This window comes from Palaemon carinicauda, chromosome 31, assembly GCF_036898095.1.
Source record: "Palaemon carinicauda isolate YSFRI2023 chromosome 31, ASM3689809v2, whole genome shotgun sequence".
Taxonomy (NCBI): Eukaryota; Metazoa; Arthropoda; class Malacostraca; order Decapoda; family Palaemonidae; genus Palaemon; species Palaemon carinicauda.
The window spans coordinates 16,371,814-16,394,258 of NC_090755.1; the positions used below are offsets into that span (position 1 = coordinate 16,371,814).

The 22,445-nt window shown below is 43.0% G+C and overlaps 1 protein-coding gene across 1 annotated transcript in view; it reads left to right on the forward strand.

The window, feature by feature from the left end:
* The window catches only part of LOC137624324 (uncharacterized), a 381,551-nt gene that overhangs the window by 173,703 nt on the left and 185,403 nt on the right, over window positions 1–22,445 (forward strand). Inside the window, exon 8 of the mRNA XM_068354998.1 lies at window positions 15,639–15,755. Coding sequence (XP_068211099.1) covers window positions 15,639–15,755 — 117 coding nt within the window. The remainder of the gene's footprint in view (window positions 1–15,638; window positions 15,756–22,445) is intronic.

The following is a 22,445-nucleotide window of genomic DNA, read 5'->3' on the forward strand; positions in this document are numbered from 1 at the left end:
ATAGTAGTTTTGATGGTTTACATCAGGTCTATACATGGTAGTAATCCCAGCTCTTAATATTAATCAATGAGGGATGTATAGGAACTTCAAAGCCCTTACTTTCCGGATAAATTGTTACAAAATCGCAGGTCAAAGACGAAAATCATATGCAATTTTGAGATTATCCAAGTCAACCTATTAAATGATAGGAATGTCAAAGTCCTGTCCTCAAATAACAACAGTAGACGGCCGGCCCCCTTAACATTGTTACTGATCTTAACATTTTATATTTTTTATTCATTACTTTTATACAGTATACAGTAAATTTTTGGGCTCATGCCATGTCGTCCTGATGGAAGGTTCCTTTAAGTAGCTTCCTAGGGTATATTTGACTACAGTGATATTCCCAGAGAATTTAACTTAAGGTCTCCAGAATTCGAACTTCTGGCGCAAATATCCTTAACCCTTTTACCCCCAGGCTCTTTGGAAATTTCCAACCCTTAACCCCCAGGGGGTTATTTTTTTCCCAGCACATTTTGCAGTATATTTTTTTTTAAATTGCTCTAACAGCCTTAATTTTTGTCATAGAGAGGTCAGGTTGGTCTCATTCTCTTGGAAAATGCCTGAATTTTCTCAAGAAAATATAAAAAATATGGAAAAAAAAAATTTTATAGCTTTTTTTGCAAGGACGTACCGGTACGTCCATGGGGGTAAAGGGATGGGTTTTGTGAAACGTACCAGTACGTCCTTTGGGGGTAAAAGGGTTAAAGTTTCCTTTAAGGATCTCATAATATCAGGGGACGTATTCTTGACACGCCTCATAGCAATCTTCACCCCACATAGCGTTTACGCTTCGAGGGGGAAAGTGGCAAAATAAAAGAGGAGCCGTTATTAAGGTTCCCTTCCTCCGTTACTGTTTGAGTACCTAGATGGCGCCATCATCGCCGCCATCTTCATTCCTTTATGTGTAGCGAACTCGCTCGGTGATTTTCCCGGTAGCTCTCTCGATATTTTGGATTTATCATGCAATCTCCAGCTTCTTCTGCCTCTGGAAAGTTGAGTATTTGATCTTTACATTGTATAAATTTAGCTCTTGCCTTACAGTAAAGAATTGAGTCAAAATTAAGTTAATTTTTGGCAGAGCTATTGCCTGAACCGGAGGCGTCTTCGGTGCTGCAGTTCGTAACGCACGAGTTTTTTGGGCTCAAGCCATGTCGTCCTGATGGAAGGTTCCTTCAGTACCTTCCTTAGGGTATATATGACTACAGTAGATATTCCCAGAGAATTAAACTAAAGGTTTCACAGAATTCTAACTTCTGGCGCGAGTACCCATAAGGTTTCCCTTTAGGATATCGTATGATAACAGGGGATGTATGCTTGACACGCCACATAGCTATCTGCACGCCACATAGCGTTTACGCTTCGAGGGGAAGTGTGGCAAGTTATGGGAGGAGCCGTTACTAAGTTCTCCTCCTTTGTTATTGTTACGGTACTCTGTGACGTCATAACCGCTGCCATTGTTGGCCGCCATCTTGGTTGACGTCACCGTTGCGCGCCTTCCTCATTCCTTCCAGCGTTTAGGCCAGCCTCCATGATACAATAAGATTGGGAGGGGCCTGTCAAGGCCTGAATAGATAACAAGGGCGGGTCCATCAGGACGACATGGCTATCTCACCCAAAAATAGATTTTTCGCTTTGCTCAAAATCCGTTTTTTGGGCTCAAGCCATGTCGTCCTGATGGAAGTGTACCAAAGAATTAATGTATCGTGGATTTTTCCCTTTTGAAGTGCCTTCGACTTCTAAACAATATTCCTTTGGTCTGATGACCACAGAGATCTGTGACATTTCCGTTACATGTCACTTCAGATAAGCATATACTATGTTACCGCTTCCTGCCCCCCGGCAGGCAAGAGTCCTATTGGACGTAAGGAACATCTTGAAGTTACTTGATAAAGGAACTCGCCCAGCATCGGAGATACCTGCCGGTCCCAGGGTCAGATAGAAGTTAAGTACAATGTGTTGGAACAAATTACCTTAGTCTAGATGAGTTTTTATCAATAAGGAACAATATTATAACATTGTTCATACCATTTTTCAAATAATGAGGAAAGTAAAGCTCTCTAACAGTGTTTTTATTTCCAAGGTGAGGGTGAAATAAGACGCACGAGTAAACAAATTCTATTTTATTTAGTTAAATAAAATAGACGAGAGGATGTCAGAGATGTCAGAAGACAGTGAAAAGGACTTTCTTGAGGAAGGTCAAGAAGAGGAGTCTACGTTGGCTCCGGAAACAGAAGAGGATGAAGTCGAAACGGTGTCTTGTTTCGTCGGTTCCAGCCCCAGAACCAGTGCCCTCTACGTCCTCTGCTCGTCCATCTGATGCATCAGACAAGACCCTGTCTGCCATCATGGCTATGATGGAGACGTTCCAAAAGCGGAGTGAAGAAAGGGAAGCTGCATTGAGGAAGGAGATTTATCAGCTTGCAGCATCCCGTGGGTCTCATAAGAGACTCAATGTGAAAGATCTTCCCTCGTGCTCTGAGGTAAACCCATGGAGGCATGCAGAGTATGTGCCAATCACGAATGGGAAGATTTTTATCTCAGAAAAGCTGGGAGCTGTCCTTATCTAGGACATCAAATTCTGGCCCAGCTTTGAGTCTTATCCAGATTGCTTCGGCCGTCCAAAGGCGGAACCCGTATCCAAAGAGGAGACAGAGCCGAAAGAGGTCATAGTGCTTGACCTGGCAAAGACTCAAGCTTTATTGGCTAGCAGTCTGAAGGACAGGGGCTTCACTAATTCTAAGGTGCCACCCCTGAGTAAGAAACACCCTTCCTTTCTTGCTCCAGCGGCACTGGAGGAGTGTAGGCCCCTCTCCTTAGCCCTGCCTACAGATCACAAGGACTGGAAGGATATACAGCTTACCTTCTCAGTCGGGAAGTTGGAGGTGGATATCGTTGGACGTCAGTTCAGTGAAAACCTCCCTAAGTTGTCTGATTTTCTCCTGCGTAGGGAGCAGGAGACAAAGGAAAGGCTTGCTGCCTATCTGTCCCTCCAGACCACCTTGGAGGCAATGGCCAGTGAGCATAGATCCCCAGATATGTTCATGGTTGTGGCCAAAACACATTTGGCAACCCTGATCAAAGACTTCTATGGCTTTGTTAGGGCTAGAAGGGCTTGCAGGGAGTTCATGTTTGCCTCGGCTGCGGTAAGACACGAACCCAGGCAGTTGATATCTTCCAATAGCTGGGGAAAGGACCTCTTCCTGAGTGGAGTGGTCAAGGAGATTGTCGACAAGGCCGCCACGGAGAACAGGAACCTTTTCCAAAATTGGGGTATGTCGGCTAAACGGAAGTCTTCCCCGGATGAGGGTCCCCAACCGAAAAGGAAGACAAAAAGGCCAAGGTTGCCCTCTCGCCCCGCAAGACAACAACAGCAACTTACCATGACCGCGATGCCCCAAATGGTGGCACAGCTCCAACCCACCTACCAGATGGTACCCCAGCCGGTGGTGACTCAGTCACCAGCCTTCACTCCTGCCTATGAGAGGCAGACCACTACCTTTTGCCCTAAAGGTAGAGGGTCAAGTAGAGGTTCCTCTAGATGTCCCTCAAGAGGAAGAGGGGGTAGGGGAGGACGCGGTCAAGGAGGCAAGCCCTCCGGAACCCAGAAGCAATGAGATGCTCCCGGTAGGAGGAAGACTCCGACTATTCCGGGATCGCTGGACCTTTGATCCTTGGGCCCACAGCCTGATCAAGAACGGACTAGGTTGGAGCTGGAAGGCAGCTCCACCATCATTTCCTCGATTTTTCCAATACTCCACCCCCGTTCTTGAAGAATATACCCGAGAACTCTTGAGCAAATAGGTGATAAGGAGGGCAAAGTCCATCAAATTCCAAGGAAGGCTGTTTTGTGTTCCCAAGAAGGATTCAGACAAAGTTAGAGTCATTCTGGACTTGTCGCCACTCGACAAGTTCATAGAAAACAATTAGTTCAAGATGCTGATTCTTCAACACATTAGGACCCTATTGCCCAAAAGGGCATACACAGTCTCCATAGACATGGCAGATGCCTATTGGCACATTCCGATCAATCGCCGACTCTCCTCCTACCTAGGATTCAGACTACAAAAAAGAAAGTACGTTTTCAGAGCCATGCCCTTCGGAATAAACATAGCCCCAAGGATATTCACGAAGCTTGCAGATGCAGTCGTTCAACAACTACACCTAGAAGGTGTCCAGGTGATGGCCTACCTGGACGATTTGCTGGTGTTGGCAGCATCCGAGTCGAAATGCATGCAGGCATCCAAGAAAGTGATCCAGTTCCTGGAACATCTGGGATTCAAGATCAACACCAAAATATATTGACTATCTACAGCTCAGAAGTTTCAATGGTTAGGTATACATTGGGACTTACAGTCACATCGTCTCTCCATTCCATTAAAGAAGAGGAGAGAGATAGCGGGATCTGTCAAGAGACTACTGAAATCCGACAGGATATCAAGATGCCAACAGGAGAGTGTACTGGGCTCTCTTCAGTTTGCATCAGTGACAGACCTAGTGCTAAGAGCGCAGCTAAAAGATGCATCGGGAGTCTGGAGAAGATACGCATCAAACGCTCGAAGGAATCTAATAAGACCGATGCCGATCCGACTACGATCATTTCTCAAGCCATGGTCGAAGGTCAAGAACCTGAAGAGGTCGGTGCCTCTGCAACCGCCTCCTCCCTGTCATCATCCACACGGACCCATCAAAGGAAGGATGGGGAAGACACTCCCATCAACGAAAGTCCAGGGAACTTGGTCATCTCTATTCAAGACCTTCCACATCAACATTTTGGAGGCCATGGCAGTCTTCCTCACTTTGAAGAAAATGTCCCCTCGCCCTTCAGTCCACATAAGACTGATTCTGGACAGCGAGGTGATTATGAGATGTTTGAATCATCAAGGTTCGAGATCACCTCAACTCAACCAAGTGATGTTAGCCATCTTTCGCTTAGTGGAAAAGAAGAGATGGCACTTATGAGCAGTTCACCTTCAAGGTTTCCGCAATGTGACGGCGGACGCTCTATCCAGATTAACGCCGATAGAGTCAGAATGGTCCGTAGATGCAAGATCGTTTTCCTTCATCTTACATCAAGTCCCAGAACTGCAGATCGTCCTCTTCGTGACGAGCGACAACAAGAAACTACCTCGTTATGTGGCCCCATACAAGGACCCTCTAGCGGAAGCGGTGGATGCCATGTCCCTCGACTGGAACAGATGGACCAGGATTTATCTGTTCCCTCCAACCAACCTGCTGATGAAGGTCCTCAACAATCTGAGATCTTTTCAAGGAACAGCAGCCCTAGTGGGTCCCAAGTGGCCCCAGAGAAACTGGTTCCCTCTAGTATTGGAATTGCAGCTGAGGCTCTTTCCTCTGCCGGACCCAGTTCTGACTCAACAAGTACAGAAGTCGACTGTCTTAGCTTCATTATGGAAAACCCAAGACCTTCATCTCATGATTTTCTCTCCTTAGCAGTAAGGAAAAGGTTTGGGATCTCGAAAGTATAGACTTCTTAGAGGAATATAAGTCTAAATCTATCAGAAGGCAATATGAATCATCTTGGAAAAAGTGGGTTGCTTTTGTCAAGGCAAGAAAACCAAAGGAAATCTCAACAGATTTCTGTTTATCCTTCTTTATTCATCTTCATGAGCAAGGTTTAGCAGCCAACACGATACTATGTGTAAATCTGCCTTGACTAGACCTTTGCTTCACGCTTTCCAAGTAGACTTTTCTAATGAACTCTTTAACAAGATTCCTAAGGCCTGTGCTAGGCTTAGGCCTGCAGCACCTCCAAAGCCTATTTCATGGTCCTTGGATAAGGTATTACACTTTGCCTCAATGTTGGACAATGAGAACTGCTGTCTGAAAGATTTGACTCAAAAAATTATATTCTTGCTTGCTCTAGCCTCGGGGGCTAAAGTTAGTGAGATAGTGGTCCTTTTTCGGGAAAAGGGCCATATTCAGTTTACGGAAATGGGAGAACTGAATCTCTTTCCTGATCCAACGTTTCCCGCCAAAAATGAGCTATCCACCAGGAGGTGGGGTCCCTGGAGAATCTGCCCTCTGAAGGAAGATGTTTCACTGTGTCCAGTGGAGTGTCTAAAGGTCTATCTTCGTAGAACTTCAGACTTCAGGGGAGGACAGCTCTTAAAAGGGGAAACATCAGGCTCAGACTTATCCCTGAAACAACTAAGGGCGAAGATCACCTACTTCATTTGCAGAGCGGATTCTGACTGTACACCCGCAGGTCATGATCCTAGAAAAATTGCTTCGTCATTGAATTTTTTCCAGTTCATGGATTTTGAGCGTCTTTGCTCGTATACTGGATGGAAGTCATCCAGAGTGTTTTTCAAGCACTACGCGAAGCAAGTGCAAGAATTAAAGAGATACGTGGTGGCGGCAGGTAGTGTACTAAAACCTGTCGCTTTGTGCTGCGAGGAACAGTGAATTAATTGGGACTACAATTCTATAGGGTGTACATGTTGGCACATTACAGTGCAACATAGTAAGTGAAATGTCATCAACGTGACATTATGGACTGTTCCAGTATCTAAAGGTGAAGAAACATAGACTTAACACTAGTGCAGTGTGTTTTTACACAGTGTAAATAGACAGACTTTCTCAGGAATGTATTAGAAAATTATTGAATTTTCAAGTGAGTGGCATGAACTCTTGTTTTCAGATGAAACAAGTATTTCTGGTCTGGCCTGCATTTTCTATGTTTATTATTATTATTCACTTGCATTTTTATGTTATTATGAAATGTATGCTGAATTACTATTTATTGATTGCCAATGAATAACTATGTTATTTGCGTCTTATTTCGCCCCAAACATATATAAATAAAGTTATGTACGAGCATTACATTTTTATTTCTTATTATTCTGCATAACAACATAGAACAACCGAAATAACTTTGTTCCTAAATGTATCCAAACCTTTTCTGCCCATGCATACCTTGTTTCGACTTGGATATAAACTTATCTGTCGTGGTATACAGCTGAGCTGATATACCTTGATGCTACGGTGGCTTATGTGAACCTTTGTTCATTTTGAAAATACAAACTTTGACTGGTGGGGCATACAGCGAGACCCGTATGCCCTTTTGTTGCTAGGTTGGTCATATGAAATATGTAAACTTCGAGACTTTGCCTGATTCTAGTATGACTCTTCCCTGAAGGGGGCAGGAAGCACTAACATAGTTCATGATTAGAAGAAATGACGTATAACGGTAACGTCATAGGTCTCTAAGGTCTAAAGCGACCAAGGAAATATTGTCTTGAGGTTAAGGCACAATTGGAAAATCCACAGATACATTAATTCTCTGGTAAACTTCCATCAGGACGACATGGCCTGAGCCAAAAAACGGATTTTGAGCGACGCGAAAAATCTATTTTTGGGTGAGATAGCCATGTCGTCCTGATGGACACGCCCTCCTTTCTATGAAAGGCCTTGGTAGGATCCCTCCCAATAATACTGTATCTGTAGCACCGACTCAACGCTACAGGAAATAAAGATGGCGGCGATGAAGGCCCCATCTAGGTATTCAAACAGTAACGGAGGAAGGGAACCTTAATAACAGCTCCTCTTTTATTTTGCCACTTTCCCCTTGCAGCGTAAACGCTATGTGGGGTGAAGATTGCTATGTGGCGTGTCAAGAATACGTTCCCTGATATTATGCGATATCCTTAAAGGAAACTTTAAGGATATTCGCGCCAGGAGTTAGAATTCTGGAGACCTTAAGTTAAATTCTCTGGGAATATCACTGTAGTCAAATATACCCCAGGAAGCTATTTAAAGGAACCTTCCATCAGGACGACATGGCTATATCACCCAAAAATAGATTTTTCAATATTAAACTTAGCCGGTGATTATATAAGCTGCAACTCTGTTGCTCGACAGAAAACTCTACGTTAAAAATCCGCCAGCGATCGCTATGCAGGTAGGGGTTGTACTTCAACAGCGCCATCTGTCGTGCAGGTACTCAGTACTCAATGTAAACACAGAACTCAATTTTCTCTCTGGCGGGCTACCGGCAAGACCTACTAATTCGCTGTGCTAACTGGATTTGTTTTCACAACTATTGGTGAAGTACACTATTCTAGTTTTGAGCTTTCGCTATGCAGGTGTTTTATCTTCATCTCAAAACTTGAACTCGTTTTGGATAGATTTAATTATGGTGACAAAGATAGTATGGACTTTCTTTCACTTTTAAATGGCCGACCCTTCCCTTAGACGGAAGTATGTTTAGGCTTTTAGTAATTATATCACGTTATAGATTTTCCTCTATATATTTTATATCTCTCCGCCTTTATTAGGCCTCTTCGATTAACTTTCCATTTATTATAAACATATAAAAATAATTTTAATGTTTTGTTTATATAGAACTTTCCTAAGAGTAGGCGTTCCTAACTTGGAAACCGAAGTTAATCAACGTTGAGCCCTTTTTATCGTAATTAGCTTTTAAAGAGCTAAGGATTTAAAACTTTTTAAATGTAATATTTTATGAAAGATTTTCTTTGATAGTCTTCGTACTGTTTTCAAAGATGAACTAACGTTTAGTTTTTTATGCTACGCAGTTGTTGACGTTCAGGACGTTCAACATGCGCTCTATCGTTACGATAGAGAGAGAGTGTATCACGGTTTCACTTTGCAGTAAGAGTAAATCGATTCTGACGTTTTGTTCATTCTTTCTTAGCTTAAATGTTTTAAATTCTAATTTAAAGGAACTTTTTATTTGAAAAACCTTTCAGTTTTTTCCTTTAGTCAAATAACATGTTTTTTTGACGATATATCATTGGGCTCTTCACTTAGGTGCGAAATCAAGAGAGAAAGAGAGAGAGAGATAGAGACGGAGGGAGAGAGAGGAGAGTAAACGTTCCGTTCAAGCGGGTAACGTTGTTCTCGTGTTACTCTCGTCCCTAGTCTCTGTACGGGGAGGAAGGATAAAACGTTTTTAGGTTTTTATTCTCGTCCCCAGGCTATGTGCGGTGAGAGATTGAAAACGTAGTTATATGAACTAGTGTTTAGTCTCTTTCCCAGCCACTGATTTTTTTTTTTATCTTAAATATGTTTTCTGTTTTTTGCTGGTATTATGAGCTTGCATTATACGACTAATTTCGCAATTACTACCTTTTAATGAAGGGTAGAATTGCGTGTTTCAGGTAGAAATAAGTGCAAAACAGAAAATCGAAGTGATAAAGTGATATACGCAAAGTGTTACAGTGTTGCGTCCGAGGCGCAAAGTGTTACAGTGTTGCGTCCGAGGGTTCGTCTGTTCGTGCCTGTCGTCCTCCCAGTCCGGGACCTCTTGCAAGCTCCCAAGCCCAGGGGAGAAGCAATGTCGTACGACTTATGGGTTCGAGAGGCTTTAATCAGCGAACAGACGTTCCCTCCGTGGTTTCGGGCGTATCTACCCAAGATCGCCCCACACACACAAAGACGAGAGAGCCCATTTATTCCTCGTCTGCGGAAGAGGTTTCTCGTAAGAAACCATGGACCAAGGTCTCGCGGCTTCTTAAGCGCAAGTCGGTCCCTTCCGCGCAAGTCCAACGGCCCAGTTGTAGCCACTGGGTCAGTTCGGACTCGCTGCAGTCTTCCGACGACTGCTCACCTCCTAAGAGAGGCAAAGCGGTACCGCATCAGGCAGTCACACCGTCTGTTGCCGCACCTGCTCCTGTAGACCCTAAGTGGTCTTTGCTGCAGACCATGCAGTCTCAGTTAACGTCATTAATGCAGGACTTTCGTGCGGAGAAGGTTGACGCTGCACCAACCTCTAGCCTACAACCAACCACGGTTGTGCGTCCTGTGGACGCTGAGGCGACCTTCTGCCGCACTCCAGCTGAGAGAGTCCCGCCACCCATGCATTCCAGTGTACCCTGCCAACCGCATGTTGACGTTCAGCGACGCACGGAACCTTCCGTTGACGTTCGCGAGGTACAACAACAGTCTAAGTTGTTTTGTTTTGACGCGGTGCGTCAACCTCCGCATTCTAGAGTTGTTTTGACTGCTCAGTCTAGGCAGTCAAAGCAGTCTCGAGTGGACGCTGTACGTCCTCACGCACCTGTTGTGGTTGACAGTTCAGTTGTTGACAGTTCACAGACTGTCAAGCAGTTACATGATGTTGCGTTCTGGTCCGCTACTAATGCACCAGTGAGAGACTCAGCTTTTATCGGACTAGGTTCCTGTAGATGAGGAAGTTGCTGTTCTCCCTCCTACTGATATTCCCTTGAGGACTCTGTCAGATGGAGAGGAACCTTAAGCTGCTTAGCCTCCTATGGACTTTAATTAAATCATGATGATTTTTTTAAGGATCTTCGTCCGGATCTTGTAACTGCTGCTCCTCGTTCGCCTAAACGTCAGAACTTACACTAGGCCTAGCTACTTCGAAGCCGTTGTTTTTAAGCTAGTGCTCTCTCGCTCTCCTAGAGAGCGTTACGTTGGCTAGGCGACTGGTTTTTTCACCAGGAGGAGTTTGGGGGATACAACCTTTGCTTTCCCTTCTTTTAAACTGGTTTATAGAGCGAGAGTCTGATATGACACGAGAGAAGTTCTTGGCTTAGGAGTTCATGCCTCTGCCCAGATAGACTTCTCAATTCTGGTAGACTCTCCCTGGCGCCTAGCCAGGAGACGCTCCAAGTTGTTTACAGGTCAACTTCTCAGCTGTTGTCGAGCCTTTGAAGTTTTGCTGTACTATTATGTCACGCATAACAAGGCTTTCAGGGATGGTAAACGGTTCCGCCTCAGTCGCTAACCCCGTCTGTTGCCACACCTGCTCCCGTAGACCCTAAATGGGCTTTGCTGCAAGACATGCAGTCCAAGCTTGCGTCCTTGATAGAGGACTTAAATGCGGAGAAGAACCTTCTGGCCAACAACCTTCCAACCGGTCGGTTGTGCGCCCTGTTGACGCTGAGGTAACTTACTTGCGTCTGCCAGTTGAGGTGGTTCCTCCACCGATGCGACCCAGTGTGGGTTGCCAGTCGCACGTTGACGTTAAGCGACGCTCGGAGGTGGTTGTTGACGTTCAGGACGTTCAACAACCAGCAGAGGTGACTTGTTGTGACGCAGTGCGTCAACCTCAGCAACCCGGTAGGGTGTTGACTGCACAACCCAGACGGTCTAGACAGTTTCGGGTTGACGCTGTACTTCCTCGCGCACCCATGGTTGTTGACAGTTCACAGACTGTGCAGCAGTTCCATGATATTGCGTCCGGCTCCGTCACGCATCCACCAGTGCGACCGGATTCAGCGAGTCAGACGTTGCCCACTCCGTTGCCGTTTCCTCATCAGTTTCGGATGAGGAACCCTCTGATGAGGACGTTGCTGAACAAGTCGATCAGCCCCCAGCCCTGCTATCCATCCAAAAGATGCTGAAGAAGGAACGCTGCTCAGTCAGGCTGTGGATGAGTCTGGTAGGGACGCTGTCATCCGTGGATCAATTTGTGTCACTAGGAAGACTACACCTCCGTCCTCTTCTATACCATCTAGCTTTTCACTGGAAAAAGGACAAGACGCTAGAAGCGGTCTCGATCCCGGTTTCCGAAAAGATGAAGTCTTGTCTGACTTGGTGAAAGGACTATATCAACCTAAAAGAGGGTCTTCCCCTGACTGTTCAGACTCCCAACCACGTTCTCTTCTCGGACGCATCGGACGTAGGCTTGGGTGCGACATTAGACGGTCGGGAATGCTCAGGATTATGGAACTCGAGTCAAAGGACAATGCATTTCAACTGCAAGGAGCTTCTGGCAGTACGTCTGGCCTGGAAAAGCTTCAGGTCTCTCCTTCAAGGCAAAGTGGTGGAGGTGAACTCGGACAACACCACGGCTTTGGCGTACATCTCCAAGCAAGGAGGGACCTACTCTCTGACGTTGTACGAGATCGCAAGGGACCTCCTCACCTGGTCAAAAGGTCTAGACATATCACTAGTAACGCGGTTCATCCAAGGCAACTTGAATGTCATGGCAGATTGTCTCAGTCGGAAGGGACAAATAATTCCAACAGAATGGACCCTCCACAAGGATGTATGCAAGAGACTTTGGGCCACCTGGGGCCAGCCAACCATAGATCTCTTCGCAACCTCGATGACCAAGAGGCTCCCAATATTTTGCTCACCAATCCCGGACCCAGCAGCAGTTCATATAGATGCCTTTCTCCTAGATTGGTCACATCTAGATCTATATGCATTCCCACCGTTCAAGATTGTCAACAAGGTACTGCAGAAGTTCGCCTCTCACGAAGGGACAAGGTTGACGCTAGTTGCTTCCCTCTGGCCCGCGAGAGAATGGTTCACCGAGGTACTTCGATGGCTAGTAGACGTTCCCAGAACACTTCCCCTAAGGGTGGACCTTCTACGTCAGCCACACGTAAAGAAGGTACACCAAGGCCTCCACGCTCTTCGTCTGACTGCCTTCAGACTATCGAAAGACTCTCGAGAGCTAGAGGCTTTTCGAAGGAGGCAGCCAGAGCGATTGCTAGAGCAAGGAGAACATCCACCCTTAGAGTCTACCAATCAAAGTGGGAAATCTTCCGAAACTGGTACAAGTCAGTATCCGTATCCTCGACCAGTACCTCTGTAACTCAAATAGCTGACTTCCTCTTACTTCTGAGGAAAGAACGATCTCTTTCAGCTCCCACTATCAAGGGTTACAGAAGCATATGGGCATCAGTCTTCCGTCACAGAGGCTTAGATCTTTCCAACAATAAAGATCTACAGGACCTCCTTAAGTCTTTTGAGACCACGAAGGAGCGTCGTTTGGTTACACCTGGTTGGAATTTAGACGTGGTACTAAGATTCCTTATGTCAGACAGGTTCGAACCGCTACAATCAGCCTCCCTGAAAGATCTCACCTTAAAGACTCTTTTCCTGATATGCTTAGCCACAGCTAAAAGAGTCAGTGAGATTCATGCCTTCAGCAAGAACATCGGATTCTCATCCGAAACGGCTACATGTTCTACAACTTGGTTTTCTAGCCAAAAACGAGCTGCCTTCTCGGCCTTGGCCAATATCGTTCGATATTCCAAACTTATCGTATGGTTGGAAATGAACTAGAAAGAGTCTTATGCCCTGTAAGAGCTCTTAAGTTCTATTTAAAACGAACTAAACCTTTACGAGGCCCGTCTGAAGCTTTATGGTGTTCAGTTAAGAAACCATCTTTGCCTATGTCAAAGAATGCTTTATCCTATTTTATCAGACTGTTAATACGAGAAGCTCATTCCCATCTGAATGAGGAAGACCAAGCTTTGCTGAAGGTAAGGACACACGAAGTTAGAGCTGTCGCAACTTCCGTGGCCTTTAAACAAAATAGATCTCTGCAAAGTATAATCGACGCAACCTATTGGAAAAGCAAGTCAGTGTTCGCGTCTTTTTACCTTAAGAATGTCCAGTCTCTTTACGAGAACTGCTACACTCTGGGACCATTCGTAGCAACGAGTGCAGTAGTGGGTGAGGGCTCAACCACTACAATTCCCTAATTCCATAACCTTTTTAATCTTTCTCTTGAAATGTTTTTTATTGTTGTTTTTGGGTTGTCCGGAAGGCTAAGAAGCCTTTCGCATCCTGGTTGATTTGGCGGGTGGTCAAATTCTTTTCTTGAGAAGCGCCTAGATTAGAGGTTTTGATGAGGTCCTGTAGTATGGGTTGCAACCCTTGATACTTCAGCTCCTAGGGGTCGCTCAGCATCCTAAGAGGATCGCGAGGCTCCGTAAGGAAGACGTACTTAAAAAGGCAGAGTAATTGTTCAAGTCGACTTCCTTACCAGGTACTTATTTATTTTATGTTTGTTATTTTGAATAACTGCTAAAATGAAATAAAAAATCCTTAGCTCATAATAATGTAAACAATTATTGCTGGTCTCTACCCACCCCCCTGGGTGTGATTCAGCTTATATAATCACCGGCTAAGTTTAATATTGAAAAATGTTATTTTTATAATAAAATAAATTTTTGAATATACTTACCCGGTGATTATATATTAAAGGACCCTCCCTTCCTCCCCAATAGAGACCCAGTGGACCGAGGAGAAAATTGAGTTCTGTGTTTACATTGAGTACTGAGTACCTGCACGACAGATGGCGCTGTTGAAGTACAACCCCTACCTGCATAGCGATCGCTGGCGGATTTTTAACGTAGAGTTTTCTGTCGAGCAACAGAGTTGCAGCTTATATAATCACCGGGTAAGTATATTCAAAAATTTATTTTATTATAAAAATAACATTTTTCGCTTCGCCCAAAATCTTTTTATTTGCTGTATCCTTATTCCCTCCTCACTGGGCCACTTTCCTTGTTGGAGCCCTTTGCCTGGTAGCATTCAGCATTTCCAGCCAGTCTTCTTGATTGGCTAGTAATGACAGTAATAATAATGATTATGATAATACCCTCCTCGACCTTATAATAGTAATTAGTCTTGTTATACTGCTTATAATACCCCTACCTCCACCAAAACTCTCCATTGCTTGTAAACTTGCTTTCACAAATATCAAGACTTTTTACAGCTATTAGTTTATGAAGAAAGGCTTTTAAGATTAAATTTATAAGTTTTATTTGATTATGGAGTTATTTGAATGATTTTAGTTAATTACTCACTGGTTCTTATTTTTGAAAGTACGGAAGTTGAAGTTTCTTATGTTGGGGACTGCTTATTTATTTATTGTTAATGTTTTATTCATATGTTAATTACTTCTCTTGCAGTTTATTTATTTCCTTTGCTCACTGGGCTATTTTCCCTATTGGAGCCCTAAGGCTTATAGCATCTTGCTTTTCCAACTAGGGTTGTAGCTTAGCAAGTAATAATAATAATAATAGTAATAATAATAATAATAATAATGATAATGATAATTAACAATTAACAATTAAAATTCATTAATAATTAATAATGTAATATAATAATATAGTATAATAGTATAATAATATAATAATGTAATAATAATTATAATGATTATAATAATTGTAATGATAATCATCTTAGGTGTTTATGCTACTCATTGAAATAACAAAAAGTTATCATAAAGTAAAAATGAATGTCAAACATTCATATTTTGCAATACTGTACATCCCTGCCTAAAAATTGTTACAGTATCTTAAAATGTTTTAGATTCAAATCATTAAAAGTATTTATGCAAGATTTTAAAATAAAGCAGGTCATTGAAGTAAATTCTTAACAAATTCAGTCTAATCTGCTGAGATAGTGTGGAGCAATGTTATACTCTCCTGTGATCATTTACACTCAGAACTTTAAATTCTGGAATACCATGTCCAGCTTCATAATTCTCAGACTTTCAATTTTGCATATTTGGATGCATGCAAGTGACTCATAATCTGGTTGTAGAAACATTCCCTCCGTATGGAGATACGGTTTGAATTTCTTTGATTGCATGTACATGTGCATTTCTTTTACATGTATTTGGAGAACGATCAGAATGGAACTACACTATTTTTGAAATCAGGAAAAGTATTAGTTAAACTATTTAGATTTTAATTCCCATTTATAGTTGATATAAAACATTTTAATTGCTTTTTTTTTAAATAGATTGCTTTATATTAATGTAACAGGAGGCTAATTTTTTGTCTTGTTAAACTATTAGAATTTCAAAATTTTTCTTACCATTTTGTTTTGCTTTTCAGCATTAATCATGGTCACTTACGAAGATAGTACTCATGCCGAGACTGCGGCTCGAATTCTTAGTTTCCTCAAAGTATTTGGAGCTAATTCCACAATCAAGCTTATTGGGAAAGAAGATGGTAAGTACTTAATATACAGTATAATGAACTGCTCTATTCATGTCTGAAGGGCATCAGCACAGGATGGTAAGATTCACTGATATATAGTAATGTTATGTTGTGCATATTTCATTTTCTCCGGAATTCACTGTATACAGTGATACCTCTGGATACGAAAGTTTCTGCTTACGAAAAATTCAGGATGCGAAAAGTGATTCGAAGATTTTTATGCCCCAGGATACGGATAAAATTTCAGGATACGAAAACCTTACGAGATCCCAACTCTTCGCCGAGAGTAATTTTAAAAAGCGCGCGCCGCCTGACTTTGAACTTGGGTAGACTCACTTACAGCCTCCCGCTCACCCATTGGTTATCTCCCTACTCAGACGCTAGCTGACGCCATAAGATCCTGCTTTCCTATTGGTCGGCAACTATCCCAGCTTGCCTACGCACGGGCGTTCATCTCTCTCTCTCTCTTTTCGTTCCGACCGCGGTATCGTTAACAGACATTGTGTGCTTTCGCTTGTTTGACTTAGTGTTAATATACAGTACATTCGTACGCCACATGTTATCGTTAATAAACATTCGTTACTGTGCACTGTACTGTATTAGTGTTTACTATACATAGACTGTATATAACGTTACGTAGTGTATTATATTACGTTTGCCTAACGCATTTTAGAAATGTGTTGAAAAGTAGGCAGAAACAAGCTTCAATGGATAGTTTCTTATTAAAGAGGCCAGCGGTATTAGTAGGCCAAGACGAAGGTGAAAGTGAAGAAAAGAAACAGAAAAGAGGAAGGGATGAAGAATTAGAAGGTGAAAGTAAAGAAAAGAAACAGAAAAAAGAAAGTGATGAAGAAGTAGAAGAGATTTAGAAAATAAGAAAAACGTAAAGTTATAAAAAAGCAAAAAAAAAAAAATTCAATTTTAAGTTTTATGTTACTGTTAAGTGTTAAAGTAATTTTTTCTTTCATTTTATAGTTTTCCATACGTAATGTTAAGTGTTAATTATTTCTTCCATTTTTATATTTCGTAAAGATTAAGTGTTAATGTGTTAAGTGTGTAAATTACTGTACGTAGTCTGTCACTTGTTACGTAGTGTATTATATTACGTTTGCCTAATGCATTTTAGAAATGTGTTGAAAAGTAGGCAGAAACAAGCTTCAATGGATAGTTTCTTATTAAAGAGGCCAGCGGTATTAGTAGGCCAAGACGAAGGTGAAAGTGAAGAAAAGAAACAGAAAAGAGGAAGTGATGAAGAATTAGAAGGTGAAAGTAAAGAAAAGAAACAGAAAAAAGAAAGTGATGAAGAAGTAGAAGAGATTTAGAAAATAAGAAAAACGTAAAGTTATAAAAGAGCAAAAAAAAAAAAAATTCAATTTTAAGTTTTATGTTACCGTTAAGTGTTAAAGTAATTTTTTCTTTCATTTTATAGTTTTCCATACGTAATGTTAAGTGTTAATTATTTCTTCCATTTTTTTATTTCGTAAAGTTTAAGTGTTAATGTGTTAAGTGTGTAAATTACTGTACGTAGTCTGTCACTTGTTACGTTTTCTGCCTTATGCCATCCTCCTCTGCCACGACTTCGCTATCGGACATCGTCTCAATCAAAAGTTAAGTTTCAACTTTTTTGTTACACTAATTAACTGTAACCTTTTTTTCAGAGTGTACAGGTATCAATCATTAATTTAGGTGTACGTACAGGTAAAAATACACCTTCACTGATCTAAATGCTTTACGTACATACAGTACCGTAACTTTTATACAGTAGTAAAGAAAACCGACCGTTTTCTTTGGGCTTGGGGGTATAACTTGGCTATAACTATATTATTGAATAATCTCATAGTGGTTTCTGGAATGGATTAGGCTGTTTTTAACGGTTGTGTTAATTATTGAATGATAGAAATGGCTACATTGCATGTTTATTACTACAGTTTAGCGTGTTTATGAAAGAAAGGGTGATTTTTTATAAGGCTTGGAACGGATTAGGCTATTTACATGTAAAACACGACTCAGGATACGAAAATATCAGGATACGAAACCGCATCCTGAACGGATTAATTTCGTATCCTGAGGCATCACTGTATACTGTTCCCAATGTTTTAAAATTTTATAATGCAAACTCGTTTTATTGATATTTTGGTGTTTATTATTGTTCCAGTTTTGAAACGTTTCTTATTCATTAATTTTGAATAGCGTACTTGTTCTTTGCCATGTACTATCCAAACAGATCATGAATCTTCTCTAGGAAACACCATCTATTTAGCCATATTTAGGCATAGGAAAGTATCCAATGATAAAGGCCATAACCCTTGTTAAACGGAGAATTTACAAAATTGACACCCTGTAATCTAGTAATGAGGAGAAACCTTGATTTTTTTTTATTAAAATCATTGGAATTTGTTAACTTTAATCTACATGGAGGAAAACAATTTTGGTTGTGTGTATTGATTAAAAGTTTGGAGTTAAAATAAAAAATCATTCCCTTCCACACACAGATTTTTTAATTGGCTAAACTGTGCACATATGGAAACAGTACAGTCTGAGCTGAGTTCCATCAGAGAGGAAGACTTGGTGCTTTCAGTGGATCTGAAGGATACATACTTTCAAGTACTTGTGCATCAGTCTTTTTTTAAAGGACCTCCACTTCTCCCTGTATGGTACAGTGTACCAGTTCAGGACTCTGTGCTCTAGATTTTTACTGCTTCTCAGGTGTTCATTCAGATGTTCACCTTTGAAGTAGCTTGGACCCACTTGTAAATTATATGTCTATAGATGTATCTCAACGGGTGGTGGATCCTGGCCAGCTTTGTTGGGCAGTTGGTATATTGTCAATTTTAACTTTTTGATTTGTCACAATCTAGGAATTATGATAATTGGGTAAAACTCAAATCTCTCACCCACTCCGAGGTTGAAGTACATGGGCTTGCTGGTAGACACAACAGCAACAAGAATCTCTCAGTCAAATAATCACATTAGCAAGCCCAAGGAGGTACCACGTCCATTTCTGGCCAAGACAGAAATACCAGCTTGGCGCTAGCAGAATCTTCTCGGCCACCTTTCCTCATTGAAAAGCTCATTCGTGAAGCTGCCGCCTCCACCAGAAATGTCTTCACTGGTGTTTGATGAATCACTGGTCAGTTGTCAGCCTCCTGAGATATCATCCCTTCCTGTGCCAGTGGGACAGGAGGCTTTGGATGATCTTTCCTGTTGGCTGAACGAGGAACCCTCACAGCATAGCCCCACTCGACTCTACGCCTCCATTCAACTGTACCTGAATGTGTCGAAAGAGTGGCGGGGCACACGCCTGAACGACCTGGTTGTCTCAAGGGTGTTGTCAGAAGAAGAATCATCTACAGTATTCATCAACATTCTGGAAGGTTAGCAGCCTTTCTAGTGCAGCAAGCATTCCAAGAACAATAAGGAATCTTTCAGTTGTATTGCAAAAATACCATCTTAGTGGTTTACATATGGCAATGGAGCATGTTACCATGCCTATTCTGTGAGCTACTGAACTGGATGCAATTTGGGATGGCATTCCACACCATTGAGTATTCAGCCAAGTACATTCCAGGTAAATGAAATGGACTAGCAGATACACTCAGTTGCCAGAGTTGGGTTGTTAAGTTATAGTGGTCTCTACATCCCAGTGTAGCGGAGAAGGTTTCTGGTATGTGAGGCTCTACTGTCCAGACCCAAAAGACATGTCCATAGTTACCTGTAACACCCATGGGATCACATTGATGGTTAAGCCTTTCTGTCATTCAACCTTGTTTTGTCCACTAATCAACTGTAAGTGGATTATGCTGGGACTAAGGTTGACCCTGGTGGCTCCCAGATGGCCTTCTGCCAAATGGTATTCTGTTTTGCCCTGTTGAGGTTAAAAGAAAGCTCCCTATAGCCCTCACTTTCCCAGGAAAATGGGCCATCCTCTACGATTGTTACCGTAGAAAGAATTCTTTTCTTGTCGTATTTTCTTTAGAGCAGATTCCACCCAGACAAGGACATGTCCCTCATTCACATGGCTCTTACACGTTCCTGTCCAAGCCTTTGGGAAGGCCATCAGTCACGGTTCTTGACTCTCAAGACTGTCTCAGCTGCTTTCGCTTTGGCAAAATGTTTAGGCAAGTTACATAGTCTATCAACCATAGTCTTCCATACTAAGGATTGAAAGCAGCTCCCTTTGTTTGGTACTGAAACTCGAAACCTGCATGGCACAACCGCAGGTTGAAGTCCTCCAGTTCCTCTCTTTGTGAAGCATCAAATGTTATGGAGAGGAAATGCTTTTGTGTCTTGTGAGGGCTCTGCAGTGCTTTCTGAAGACCCAACACTTCAGACCTGAGTGCCAGCAACCCTTCTTAAAACTGGCAAAACTAAAAAAGAGGTTTTTAGGAATACAATCTTTCTGACTTTGTGATATGATCTGTAATGTGTATCCCGACTGCTGAGCTACCAGGTACCTGCTAGGACCATAAGTTAATAGCTACAAGCTAGGACTGGACTATGTGAATTCAGTTGTTAGGCCCCACCCTAGCCTTCAAGAGGAATCTTGCATTTGGCCGGATGTTATAGGTTGGGTTGTGTTTACACCTACCACCTTCCCATCCTTTAATCTATAGGAGTACTCATGAGCCCCTTGTTATCATTGTTCTTAGTCTTGTGGTGACTGGTCAGTTAGGTGTGTAACAAACCTGGTGCTCATGGAAGACTGTAAGTATCATGTCTATGGTAATGTATAGATGTCAGTCTGAAATGAAAGTAGGTTAACTGTGTCTTCTCCATTCATTTTGCCTCTCCCTTGGTGATGAAGTGGTCAAAGCATTATTTGCTTGATCTGACTTGATGGTGGTAAATTACAGTTCTGAGCTCCAATCTTTAGAATTTAGAGAAGTTTCTCCCCCTTCCTCCATAAAGGTAGTATGGAGGATGGTGGAATATATACCAACCTGTTGATTATCATGCGGTAGGTATATTATTCCGAAATGGTATCCCCTTTGGGGAAAGGGATCAATCCTTTGAACGTGTACCATTCTTTTTGAACAGGCCAGACCCTATCAGCTTATTCATCCCTATGGTAGACAGATAAGAATTTGTTGGAGCCATCTTCACTCCCATACGGGATCAGGTTGATAGAAATTTCCAGGGAAGAAAAAGAACCAACCAGTTTAGTTCATGGGGGACTTTCAACCCACGAATCAATGAATTTTCCTAGGTAAAGAATGAAAGGTTTGTTTATGCACAGGAACCAATAACAAATTTTTAAATAATTTGTATCTTTCCTAGTTATGCAAACCCGAGTCCTTTAAATTAAACCTCCCACCTCAACCACCCCTCTCAGTTCTGAATCGAAAGGTCATTACAGTAACTACCATTCCACCTTTCGCTGAAAAAATATTCCGTACATAAAGGATTCAGGTGCATAGTTTGGAAAAATACAAATTGCTTTTAGAATTTGTTATATTGCAATGATAAATTCTATTTGTTCCAACACTGAGTACTTACCTCGAACTACTTTCTTAGGAGTATTTGGGATCTCCTCCCAACCAACTAGAATTTTGTGTAGTTTACCCTACTCCCGTTTTCTATACTGGGTAACCTCTGGCGGAGTGATACGCGCCATGAGGTGACCCGGGGTCAGAGAGCATGCTTGCTCAGGTCTCGAGCTCCAGTAAGTTTTCTGGTCGCGTCATGATAACATCTCGACGCTTTCTCCTTACCCAGTGCGACCCTTTGTGTCCCAGACCACCTTTGTCTCTCACGCGGTCCCCATGTGGTCCCATTGTGTTCATTCCATACCCTTTCCTACGCTTTCCCTCTGTGTTCGTCGTGTAGGGGCAGCTTATGTTCTCCTACAGCCACGTGTCCGGAGTGCGAGTCCTGGAACGAGGTGCAGTGGGTGCGCTACGGCACCAAGAAGAAGAAGGCGTCCAAGAGGTCACCTAGGAAGCCGAGCCTCTCCTCGCCGCTTGCTTCTCCCGATGCCTCATTGGATAGAGCTTCCCAGCCACCTTCCCCTACCCAGAGTAGGGGTCGAGGTAAGTCAGTTGCGGGGAAGAGGCCCATTGCTCTTCCCCAGGAGTCTGAGATTTCTGCTAGTGGGGATGTTTGTCGGTCCAAGCAAGTTGGGGGCCTGAGGGAGGGACGGGAGTGTGTTTGGAGGACGGAGTCCTGGTGCCATCGGGGCCCGTCTCTTCCAATGATCCTATGTGGGGAAAGGCTGCTGCAGCCTTATCCCCCGCTTCATGGGCCTGTATTTCAGCTACGTCTGCAGTTGGGGGAGACGCCAAAAAGGAGGACTCACCATCATCGGATCCCCTCGCATGGGCGCCGCCGAGGACGTCCTTCAGGTCGCCCATGAGACTGGAGGAAGAGTTCGAGGCGTGGTTCCCAGCAAGAAGTTACCTCGCTCTCCCCAAGCGCCTTCAGCAATGCTCCCTCCCGTCTTCCTGGAGCCTTCGTCACCTACGGACCGACACGAGGAACCACCAGCGACGCGGGACGACTCTGACCCTTCGGTGCGGTCCTACAAATCTTCGGGCTCCTGTTTCGAGTCATACTCTTTCTCCTCGGAGGATGGAGCGCCAATGTACCAGTAGAGGAGGCGAGAGAGGTCCCACGGAAGGAGGTCCCGTTCCCGGTCCCGTTCCAGATCTCGCCACGCCAGGAGGCACGCTAGATCCCCCAGGAGGAGGCACAGAAGAAGCCGTT